At 33.5% G+C, this 13,392-nt stretch overlaps 2 protein-coding genes across 8 annotated transcripts in view; both read right to left on the minus strand.

Annotated features, from left to right (window-relative positions):
• LOC127788343 (disease resistance protein RGA2-like) overlaps positions 1 to 12,221 on the minus strand; it is a 55,358-nt gene extending 43,137 nt beyond the window's left edge. For 2 of the 6 annotated variants that reach the window (XM_052316496.1, XM_052316494.1), the window contains exon 1: positions 10,938 to 12,221. In XM_052316496.1, the coding sequence (XP_052172456.1) occupies positions 10,938 to 12,025 (1,088 nt within the window). In that variant the 5' untranslated portion in view covers positions 12,026 to 12,221. Of the gene's footprint in view, positions 1 to 4,623; positions 5,054 to 6,277; positions 6,360 to 9,463 lie in introns of those variants that run through there. The other 4 variants (XM_052316492.1, XM_052316493.1, XR_008020322.1 and 1 more) reach the window with 3 other exon arrangements.
• Positions 1 to 13,392, minus strand: part of LOC127788344 (putative disease resistance protein RGA1) — a 56,318-nt gene that overhangs the window by 26,999 nt on the left and 15,927 nt on the right. The window lies entirely within an intron of this gene.

Genomic DNA, 13,392 nt, shown 5'->3' on the forward strand with positions numbered 1-13,392 from the left:
AATTGGGTGGTTCGAGGTTGATGCCTAATTTAGTTCTTGAGCATATTTATGGATTTTTAAGTAATAATATATAAGAGAAAAGAAGAGGACAAATGTTACTTTGCCTCCAAGCTGCTGGGTGACAAAAGGAGACTTTTCTGTGTCAAAGGGGAAACCATTTGCAAGTTAGGCCCCAACCCAATATTCAAAATATCACTTAGAATAAAAATGAGGTTTACAAGATCAAATTAGATAGCTGTGATTGCAAACTTTTAATGCTACAAATAAAAATTTAACTTGTTAAAATAAAAGGTAAAAGTAAATAATGTAACACATACAAATTTTATAATAGTTTGTTCAAACAAGCTATTTCACTCCATTTCATTCTCATCAAAAATTTCAACAATCTGCTATAACTTTTGGCAAGATCAGCCAAAAACTTAGTTTGACTGGTGCAGCTGTAATCTCTACTTTTTAATATATCAGTAGTAATCGAACACAAACAACTTTTATAAAAAATAGTTGAAATCTCTTACACTGTATTTCTTATGAGCTCAAGCACTAACCACAACAAGATAAGCATGTTGAGAACCTTTTACAAAATCGAAACCAAATATTAAAAGTAGTTTCTTACACAAAAAAGAGAGATTTAAAAATGATGTAAAGAATACTATCCCTCTCTTTTGCTCGTAAAAGATACATGTTTTTAGGGTTCTTTGGCTCAAGATAGAAATATGAAGAGTTCAAAAACAATAGCTTTTTCTTTAGCCTCTTCTTTATTTTATACTTATTATCTAAGAAAATAATATCTACAAGAACAATCTTATTTTTCCTTAAAATAATCATTAGAATATTCAAAAATTAAGATAAAAGAAGGAAATAAAATTTAGATCAATTTTAGAGTCTTAAATGTCAAAATTGTGCATTAAATACAGTTGCAACAGTTAGTTTAACGGTTAGAATTTTTGAGTTTTAGCACATTTTTATTCGAATAAAAAGAGTTTGTAATAAAATATTTTTTATCTTTGCTCGAGTAAACAAAATTTGTAATCGACAAAATTTTGTCTGTTTTCAAATACATACAATTTGTAATCAACTAATTTTGAAGTTTACTCAATCACAAAACATTTGTAATCGATTACAATTTTGCTGTAGAAATATGAAATAATTACTTAATTACAAATTAAATTTAATCAATTATACATCAATATTTACTCGATTACAAAAAAATAATACTCGATTAATTTTTACATTTACTTGAGTGGATTAAAATTATAATCAAGTAAATTTAAATTTTTACTTGATTACAAAATATTTGTAATCGATTACAATTATACAATAGAAACTTGAAATAAATACTCGATTGCAACTAAGATTTTAATCAATTAAACTTTAACATTTACTCGATTACAGATTTATACAATTGATTACACAAATGGTCCAGAGACTTTGACAAATTACTAGAGAATAAGTACTTGATTATAATTCAGATTTACCCGAGTATATTAAAATATTTATTTGATTATAAATTTGATCTGTCAAAAACTTGCAATAACTACTCGATTACAAAAGAATATTTAGACAAGTATAGACTTATACTCACTCGAATACATTATAACTTATAATCGATTAATATGCAATACAGAATTAACTTGCTCGAATATAATAGGATTTATACTCAATTAAGATGATGAGATCGGAGACTCAATTACCTAAATCAATAGTTTACTCGAGTAACATGAAATTTTTACTCGATTAATATTTTGATACACTCGATTGATTCTATGCCTTACTTGATTAAAACTTTATCAGCAATCATCTTTAATATATTGTTTTGAATATCATCATCAAAACAATTTTCTCATCAACATCTAATATATATCATCATCAAAACAATTTTCTCATCAACATCTAATATATAGCTTAACCTAAACATTAAGACCAAATATTTAAGATATTTAATACCCAAGTATTGTTTGTAAAAGTTGGTTAAAATTAACTTTAGAATCACATTCATTTGGTTACATAAAACTCTATCAGTAATCATCTTTAATATATTATTTTGAATATCATCATCAAAACAATTTTCTCATCAACATCTAATATATAATTTAACCTAAACATTAAGACCAAATATTTAAGATACTTAATACACAAGTGTTGTTTGTAAAAGTTGGTTAAAATTAACTTTCCAATCACATTCATTTGGTTACATAGAAAGCTTTAATAAACAAAGATAGTGAGATATTCTCATATCAATGGAATTTCGTTAGATTCTTAAAGAATAATAAGTTGAGTACATTGAATGTTACTCAACTAAAAATATTCATTTCTAGATCAAGAAAAAATTATTCTTCTTAACACAACATATTTCATAGAAATATAAATACGTGAATAAATATTCATTCACACTATTAAATATATACACTTGAAACACATATAAATAAAGTAATTTATTTGCTATTGAACTGGGATAGGACATATAGAATTTTTCAAAATTGCAAATACATTGAGCACAATATATGTTACTCAATTAGAAGATTTTGTTTTCTAGATTCAAATAAAAATCATTCTACTTAGCACATTTATCAAATCACAACATATAACACAAAAATGCATCAAACCTAGTAACATGATTTTTGATTCACGTCTACCTAATCAAAAGCACACATTAGTCGAATAGCTTACCTGATATTCATCTAATACAGAAAAACATTTTGTTTCTATTCTATGACCTCTAAAGCATCCTATTTAGCAATATTGGATACTTAGAGAGATACTTGAATGATTTTGTTTTCCAAGCAACAAACATCCAAGCGACAAGTTCTTCAAGTATTCTTTCCTAAATTTTTCAAAACATTGAGAATCTTAGTAGTTTGATACTCAGCATCACATAGACAAATTAGGCTCTATGGATCAAGACTCAAAAACCAATACTTGGAGTGTATGATCATTTACCTAAGAACTTGATGCTTGTCAATAGACATCAAGAATACATATATGAAGCAGGTTGCTCTTGAGCTTAGAGTAAAGCTAACTCATATTTTATATACTTGGAATATCATGAACTTAACATTGCACTCATGCACTATCTTTAGAATGACTCTAAACTTAACATTGCACTCATGCATTATCTTTAGAATGACCCTAAAGAGAAACATAATACTAGATAGAGACTGCTAGACAAAGCATAGATTTAACATATCCTAAATATCAATATAACTTTAACACAAATAAGAACACGTTAACACATATTAATAGATAAACATATCAATATTCCTTGAACTTATTCTCGAATCATCCTTAACATAGAACATATCTTACATTAAAGTTTTGTATAAAATAATCATCATCAAAACATTCAAGAACAAACTCAACAATTCCTCTCTTTTTTATGATGACAAAACTTTAAAGATTAAGAGAACATTTATTAAAAATGTTCTACTAATCCTTCTCTCCCTTTTTGTCATTAGCAAAAAGGGTAAGAAGTTTGATACCATATGAAGCATATGATATCAGTAGAAAGAGTATAACATTTTCCTCTTTTTTTAAATTTTCATTTCTTTGATGAATAAATCATCAAGAGACAGAACTCCCTCTAAGTTTATGCCTATTGCTCAACAAATTTTTTTAAGACAAATATCACTTGAATATGACTCATACACATAAAGAGGTATATATATATAGAAGGATATTAATTAAAAAATAGATATACAAAACACTTTCTAATGAATACACATTTCAGTGTATCTTTTAGCAAGTTTTACTTTTAGGATACTAAACAATATGAGAGCGTGAATACTTTTAGAAGTACCGATAATTTTTCCTTAAATTTTTCCTTAGTAAATATCATGAAGATAATTTTCCTAGCATACACACATAGATATCAACACACAACACAGAAAATTCTTAAGGGTTTACCTATTCTCTTAATAAATAAAATATCGCTTGGAAAGCAGAGAGAGAAACAATCACAGAAAACAATTTCTTCAATCATTTACTCACATAGATATCACATACAAAAAAAAAAAAAAAAACTTAAATTCAAATGAGCACATTCAAGAGTCAAAGATGTTTTGCATTCAAGCATGACATCTCAATTATTCAAGAAATACTTTAGACAAACAACAAAACTAGTTTACCACATTTAAGCCTTTGGATATGTCATCATAACATTAATCAAACAAGACATTGTCAAGACATGTATAATCAAATTCATTCAAGAAAATTATTACTCACATATTCAAATCAAATCATACAAAGACATAAATCAAAACTGAAATATATCAAATGCTAAAGTGCTTTTAAACACTAGAATTCTAATCCCATGTCACTCGAGTGATAAGCTCGAGTTATTTTATAAATAATTACTCTAGCTTAGCATTTTGAGTACTATTACTCATTTCTCAATAACATTTTCTATGAGAATGTATTCGATTAACTCTACAAGTCACTCGAACGATCTTAAAGACTCTAGCTATAACTATTGCACTATATTTAGAATTTCTTGAGAAATTATATAGATGAACTTGAAAATCACATTTTAAAACTTCAATACATGTCCTAGTATCACATAATCAAGGCAAGAGAATAATATCAAAAACATTTAAGGATGCAATTTTGCATCCTTATGCACTCATTACAAAATATCAATATACAAATAATGATCATACTACTCTTTCAAAATGACAAATTCTAATACACAACTGTCACGGTCTGCCTCCTAGAGTACCTACTAGCATAGGCAATCCATGAAAAGGTCGCTAAGAAATGGAAACAAAGCATCCCAATAGTACTTTCATGACATTATACTAACATTTACGTAGAGAACTTGACATTCATACAACACAATCAAGTAACATGTTTGGTCTGGGCTTAACAACCCATATAATACCAAAAAAAAAAAAAAAAATGGTGGCATGAAACAAAATTACATGAAGACAATTGTTCTCCCATGCCCTGTTAAAAAGAAAACAAGACACTCCCCAGGATTCTCCGCTCGAGGTGACTCTGTATACACTATGCATCTCTCACCATCAGGCGTGACTAGCCTCATCGCCCACTATCGCTTTCCCTTTATTTGAATTGACACAGAATAAACAAAGTGAGTCACAAGGTTCAACAAGTATAATTTATGAAAAAGTAAGGCAGTAGGAAACAATGAGACATAAATAGACATACAACTAATTTATTTTACCATGTGTGATTACATCATGCATTTCTAACTCAACGATACATGCATCCCATATATATATCATATCAACACATGTCATACGATATCAGGTAAAATATATGCACCATCATCTCGTGGATCACTTTCCACCCTCGTCTTGACCACATTTCATGCGAGTATAAATAGCTATAGTGGGACTCTAACCCACAATCTTATACATCACAATGACAGATGTTGGGAGACTCTAACCCACAGTCTTACACTTTCTCCTTTATAGGATATCCTTTTGCTTTTCCTCCGTGCGAAATAGTAGGTGCGCTAATGTACATATAAGTATATCATGCATGTGAAACATGTATGTGAACATCTTATGCCTCATCTAAAATTGAGCCCCACTTGATCATCTTGTCACTACTCTTACAATTGTGAACTCTTTGTGGGCACATACTTGATAATTCATTCTTTTTGTATGGTATGTCACTTTAAAATAGGAATTTTGTAATTCATTTTACAACCAAAATATGCCAAATTATATATGAAATCAAATCCCTTGATGTCTAGTTTACAAACCAAAAAGCAGATCTCAATTCTGATATTGGAGCAAAAAGTTATGGCTAAAAGGGTACAAGGTGCGCAATGTAGTCCATTGCAAGAGTCGACTTTTGGCATATGGAGAGTCGACTTTTGAAGGAGAGTTGACTTTTTACAAATTGGAAGTCGACTTTTGAAGGAGAGTCAAGTTTTGACATATTGAAAGTCGATTTTTGCAAACAAAAACAGAACAAAATTTGCATAACGAAACCCTAACCCAAATTTTCAATTTTCAACTCATTTAAACTCGATTTTGGCTCAAAACTAGTGTCAATCCTTAGGAAATATGGGGTAGATCAATACTCCAATGAAACCACAAGCTTAAACACTCAAAATCATATAACAAATGAAAGATTTACAGACAACCAGATTTTTGCATAAAAACCAACCCAACCAAGATCCCCCCAATTTTTAGATTTCAACTTGGTGAAATTCATTTACAAGGCTTCCAAAAATCCCCACAAAACTCATTCCTACCATCCCCATGAAAAAAAGGGGGATTAAATACATAATGTGAAAGGGAAGAGAACTTGCCTTAAGTTGTAGAAACCCGATTGAAGCTGAAATTGCTGCCTCCAAACTGATCTTTGGTCCTTACTGAAGTTTACAAACCAAGCTAGAGGAAGAAGAAACAAGTAGAAGAGAGGATCTTGAGGTGGTCCAGAAGAACAAGGAAAAAAAGGAAAAAAGAAAAAAGGAAAAGGTAGGAAATGAGAGGAGATGAAGGATGAAGTGCACGAGCAACCCCCTTCCCCCCTCTAATTCTCTTTGATTTTTTTCCATTTTACCCCTTGCTAAATATGCCAATTCCCATCATATCCCCTTTCAATTTAATTCTTTTTTCTTAAAAATAGACATACATGCATATACACATTTCTTTTTTTTTTTTCCCTTGCTTTTATTTTTCCTTTCTTTTCTTTTTCCATCCACATCCTTTATTTATCATTTCACCTCTCTTCTTTTTTTTTCCAATTTAATTATTTTATGGCCACAATATAATACAGGCTAAAATAATACCGAAAAATAATTTAGACTCACTAACGAGTCATTACAACAACGGACTTAAATCTAATTATTCTTGTCATTCACAAGTTGCTATCAAACAAATTCCAAGAGAATTCAATCATTTTGACATACGTCACATTCATCATATAGACCATCATGTAAGAAATAAAAAAGAAACTTGCCCCACGTACATATCGTGGCAAAGTACTTAAAGTTTCATATAAAATATCAGAGTTTGAATCAGTATTGCGACTTGAAAGATAGAATTATTACTGAAAGGCAACATTTAACTGAAAGGTAATGATAAGACTGAAAGGCAAGTCTCGCATGGACTGCACGTAATGTCCAGTTCTGAGTGTGTATAAAGTGTGTTCTCATTCGAATTTACATAGGGGTACATCAGGGGGTAAGGTCACCCACCCTCTGGGAATTAGTTGGGCAAAGCTCAGACACCCTAATAAATAAATAAATAAATAAAATATTAAAGAAACTTACATTTTTACTTAAACAGCACACAAATTCTCAAGACACACAATTTCAATTTGTCAACCATACCATCAGACATTTATATTTAATAATTCTTAAACATATCCATTTTATTTTGAGGGATAAAATTACAGCTGGTAAACCTGAGAAGATTTTAATAAGAGTTGAAACATTTGAAAGATTACTTATATTAAATGACCCATCAAAGTCTAAAAATGTTTTTAGACGAGATTCTCAAATAAACAAAGTAAACTTATGAATCTCTAGAAATATTTTTAAACCACATGAGACCTTCTCAAAAATGACTATCTCTAACCCAAACTAAAAGAAAATTTAAAATTTAGATGTAATTTACCCTAATATATATTATCATACTATAATATTGCTTCGTAATAATGAGAAATAAAATTTAATTTTAAATTTTAAGGAGAAAAGTGTTTTAAAAATAAAAAAACATATAATTTAAAAATAATAAAATAAAATAGCTTGGTTAGTTACCCTTTTGAGAATTTAAAAAGTATATTTATTTCAACCTACTTTTGTATTTTTAATAATTTTAAAATTAATATAAATATTTTCTATTTATTAAAAATTAATGTATTCTAAAACTAGAATTCTACAAATAGATGAGCTTGGGCTCAACCCAATTTCAATAAATCAAACTAATAAAACCTAAATTTGAATAATAGTAGACTAAGCTGGCAAAAACAAGGAACCAAGGTAGGGCCAACTATATGGGACTTTGAAGACGAAGGAAAAATGAAAAAAAAATGGTAAACATGTCTTAGATATGATTTTAGAGGTGCTAGAAAAGAAGGATCATTAGAGGGTGTTGCCCTGCAAAAGGGCAATTTGGCACAAAAAAGGACTTAAAAGCACTTACGGCCCATGAACAAGGAAACAAAGGTCTTTGGAGGGCCCAATGCTGGACTTGAGTTTTTGGGGCCATGAGGCGAGACGTGAAAATGGGCCCGAATTGTATATTACATTCAAATTTTATTTTTTTATAATAAAATATAAAAAATAAATAAATATTTATACCATAAGAATAAAATTAATTTTTTTTTAAATTATCAATTAAAAACTACCATAAACGAAACAAAACGAAATGAAGGAGCAACTAACCGTTTGAAGCAAATATGGAGTTAAAGCATCTGAGAAGCAGATCTAATCTGATGACCCAATCGGCAATCGAGAGGTAGCGAGCCACCGGCCACAACCCACAACCCACAAGGGCGAGCGATGAAGGGCGATGGCGAGCTAGCGACTGAGCAGAGCAGCGAGAGGCAATGCTTGCTGGGCGAGCGCCCGAGCAACCAGCCATCAACCACAAGGGCGAGGCAAGTCGGTGAGGACGAGCGATCGCCGATCGAGCAGCGAGAGGCGAGAAAGCGAGGGCGAAGGGCGAGGAGCAACAAGAAGAGAGAGAGAGGCAGCGAGCTACCGACGACGGAGCAGCAGCGAGAGGCGAGAGCGAGGGCGAGGGCGAGACGCGACGGAGCCAAAGAGATAGGGGCCATAGGGCTAGGGCAGCGAGCGAAAGAGAGAAAGGGAGAAGGGTCACGTGAAGGGGGTGGGCGGGTGGAAAAAGCATGGGGCCCTAAGTTGTGAAATTTCCATGGTCCCTAGTTGTGAAATTTGCATGGGCAATTTTCAATTTATGGGCTCCTAAATTGTGAAATTTCCATGGGCCCTGAGGCAGTTGCCTCATGGAAGGTCCGACCCTGGGAGGGCCAAAACCTTTCCTGAAAAATCCAAGAAATAGGAAACATACCCCAAAATTTTATATTAAATGTGTAAGCTGCTTGAATAATTCGAACCACGAATAAAGCACCAAATTTCTGAAATTATTTCCTTGGGATTGTCCTTCCAAAGACAAGGGAGCTTGAACAAGTAATACATAACACAACAACAACAACAACAAACCTTAACCCATTGAGTAGTATCCATTACATAAATCCTAACACATCAATCACCTTTATTTATGATTATAACTTCTCTTATGTGTCATCCCACGTAACTTTTTCACTTCATCTACTCTATTCACATGCGAGTCCACCAGTGCTTGTCTAACATTTCTAAATGTCCAAACCATGTTATACATCGCTTCTGTATCTTATTTTTAATAGATACCCACTTTGATTTTATCACAAATAACCTCATTTCTAGCATTATTAGATAGATATACAATGTTTATGTGCTGGGTGAGGGTTGAAAATTCAAGCTTACCTAATAATGAGAGGAGGTGATTCTGGCGTTGTTGATATATAATTCTGGGATATGAGCTACCATATGCCAGTCTCTTGCTGTTTCTGGGTGTAGTGTATGGGCCAGCCTGCTACACTCTTTAACCCTCAGTACTTTCAGTGCCCGGAGGTGTTGGAATCCCTTTGGCAGTGCTGACACTTCCGGGCATCCCAAAATCTCAAGTTTCTGAAGCGACTCTGAGTTTTGCAGCCACTCTGGGAATTTCCGGAGGCTGGGGCAGAATGCAATCCTTAGGTAATTTACACTCCTAGCTGTGCCACGCAGCCAACGGGGCCAATTCACAAAGTTTGGTAATTCTGTAAATACCATTGTCCTGATGCCAAGGTTTGCAATTACAGTGATTCTCCCCTCATCCAAGTTGAGCTTTTCACAGTCATTGATCATCAGGTTCTCTAACTTGGCAAGACTTCCTACGCATTTTGGAAGAGATGCTAATCTCGGGCATCTGCTGATAGCTAATGTCCGAAGAGCTCTGAGGCACTGAATTTCTTCTGGCAAACAAACAAGGTTGGCACAACCGGTGATCCACAGAGACTGAAGAGAAGTCAAGCATCCGATTGCTTTCTCAGGGAAAGATTCCTGTTGTGTGGTTACATAGAGATGTCTAAGGCCAATCAAGTTCCCTATATTTTTAGGCAACCTCTTCAACGCCTTACAATATGAGATTCTCAGAGTCTGCAGATTCAGCAGCTTGCAAATGGAAGCAGGGAGTTCTTTGATGCTACAGTTCCAACTGAGGTCAAGGAACCTCAAATGTTTCAAGTAACCAATAGATTTCGGTAAGACTTCAAAACATGAATCCTCCAAATCGATCACTCTCAAGTACAGGAAAGTTTCGATGCATTCATCAACAAAACGATCATGCATGGATCTTATCCCATCCCGTGGAAAGAAAATGGTTCGCAGCTTCTGAAGTTTCAGGAGGGATTTTTCTACTCCCTGTCCTGACAAATCACAACCCAGTAAGGAAACATGCCGAACCATATTTAAAACATCTCCCGTATGGGATTTCTTCTTTAGGCATTCTGTTTGTGCTATAGACTGTGCAAGATCATGTACAAGATCATGCATTCTAAAGGTTACATACAAGGGGCCATTCTCTTCAACCTCTTGAAAGAGTGATGTTGAACACAACTCATCAAAATACTGATCCCCGATGTCTTCGGGCTCTAGATTTTGGCCAGGAATTGACTGAATCAGACCTTGTGCCATCCACAGCTGAATTAACTTATCCTTGTAAATGTATTGCCCCATTTGAAAAATTGAACAGTATGCAAAACATGGTTTCAGGTAAGATGGTAAGTAATCATAACTCAATTTCAGAGCAGGCAGGATATCCTCTGGCCTCTGACGTTGTAACCTCCATATTTCACTATCTCTCACACGCTGCCAATCACGTTCGTCTGTTTTTTTGTACAGCAGGCTTCCTAGAGACCTTGCAGCTAATGGAACGCCCTTACATCTCTCTGCAATTTGCTCTCCGATGTGGAGGAGGTTCTGATGCCTACTCTGATCTTCTCCTTTTGGAAAAGCCCATTCCAGAATCAAAGAGAAGCAATCTCTCCAAGCAAGTCCACCAAGTTCATAAGGATGATCGCTGCCCACAATGGAAACAACTGCATTAGACCTAGTGGTGACAATGACTTTGCTTCCTCTGCGACCACCCATGAGGAGAGATTTCAGTTCCCTCCATTTTACTAGGTCGCTGTCCCACATATCATCCAAGACGAGTAAAAATTTCTTATCGGCCAAACAACCCCGAAGCTTATGCTGCAACTGATCACTATCTTGCTCATCACAGGGTGAAGTCGTTGCAGATGCAATGATCTTTTTCATCAGCACATTCATATCAAAATCCTGAGAAACACCGACCCACATCTTCGGCTCAAAATCCCTAGCAACCCGCTCATTATTGTACACTAACCTAGCCAATGTTGTCTTCCCCAAGCCCCCAATTCCCACAATGGGAATGACAGAAACATGTTCGCGAGCATCATTCAACCTCTCAACGATGGCTTCTTCATCCCTGCTTCTTCCTATCACATGGACGCTATGAACAAAAGAATGGCTCGTCTCCCTCTGTATACGCACATTACGCGGATCCGAAGACCTCTCAGAAAGCCTAAATTTGTTTTTCCCACCATCAATTAAATGTAACCTCTCTGTCATCTCCTTGATCCTGCTAACAACTGAAAGGCGGAAACTAATTGAACTACTGCTCGTAAGATAGTTCCGTAACTTTCCCCTAACCTGGTTCTTGAGAGCTTCAAATTCGACCTCGTCCAGAAGATCATCGGCGTCGGCGAAAGCATCCTTGACATTGGCGAGCCATTTGCGAAGCTCGTCGTTCGTTGACTGGTTCTCCTCTGCGTCCAATAGGACCAGTTTGATTGACGACAAAGCGGTTTCAAGCTTCCGGAGCTCGGCATCTGGTCCGTTTGCCAGGAAGAGTTCTTCGACTAGAAGTTCGCCTAGCTTGGACAGAATGAGTTCTACGACATTGAACAGAAGCAGTTCTCCCATTCTTCCTTTCTTGGGGAACAGATTGAAGGGTGTTGAAGAAGAACGATTTATATTGAGAAGCAATCAACCTCTATGGCTTAAAGCTTTCAGGTCAACTTCCCACCTCTCTCTCTCTCTCCCCCCCCCCCCCCCCATCTCTCTCTTGCAGGTTCATGCCAGCGATGCTTCTCTCTCTATCTCTCTGTCTCTCTGGATGGAGGTGACATTTTAGACCAATAATTCTTGTTTAATGTTTATATATATGTGTGTGGGTGTGACAAAATTGGGTGTTTGAAGGTTTATGCCTAATTTAGTTTTAGAGCATATTTTTATGCATTTTTAAGTAATAATATATATAAGAAAACAGAATAGGACAAAATCTACTTTTCTTCTTCCAAGTTGCTAGAAGACTTTTGAGCATATTCTTAAGTAATATTATGAATTTTAAACTATTCTTGTGATAATTTTGAATATTTTTATATTGTAAACAATTTTATTCGTATTTGTTACATGTAATTTTATTTTTAAATATAAAGGGCTCTATATATAGTTTCACTTAGGACCACTAAAATCTCAGGGCCAGCCCTGCCTATGGCAGTGACCAACGATGCTTCTCCCCTTCTTTCTCTAGATGGAGGTGATATTTTAGACTAATAATTCTTACACGGTTTGATAATTCTCTTTGTTCTTGTTAATTTATTATATATATATATATATACATGAAACTTAATTCTATTGTTCGCATCAATTTTGTTTGATGCAAACATGGAGGAAGAGAGTGGTGGGACCCACGTCCCCCTTTGATTTTTCCCGTATTAAACAAATATTATGTTACCCAATGAGAATAATATAATAATTTCTTATATATATATATATATGACAAATTGGGTGCCTAAGGTTGATGCATCATTTAGTTTTTGAGCATATTTATATATTTTTAAGAAAAAATATATAAGAAAACAGAATAGGACAAAAGCTACGGTGGTGTTCTTTTTGTATTTTAGTTTTGAATTTTGAATTCATTTGAATTTTGTGTTTTGGGTGTCTATTTTGAGATTTTTTGAAAACATGTTATTTTTGTCATTTTGAAAAACTATTTTCTAAAACAGAAAACTAGAAAATGCGTTTACTTTGAAATTTTAAAAATAATTTCTTTTTTGTTATTATGATATTTTATTTAATGAATTTGATTCAAAATAAATTGTAAATATTTATTAGTAAATTGTAAATTTGATTCAAATACTTTAAACTATAAAATAAAATTCATATAAAATAAAACAAAAAATCAAAATCTTAAAAATATCATTAAAAAATTAATAAAAAAAATCATATCATATATTCAGTTAATATTTAAATAAAATAAAAAAAAACCAAATAACACAAAACAA

This window comes from Diospyros lotus, chromosome 13, assembly GCF_014633365.1.
Source record: "Diospyros lotus cultivar Yz01 chromosome 13, ASM1463336v1, whole genome shotgun sequence".
NCBI lineage: Eukaryota > Viridiplantae > Streptophyta > Magnoliopsida > Ericales > Ebenaceae > Diospyros > Diospyros lotus.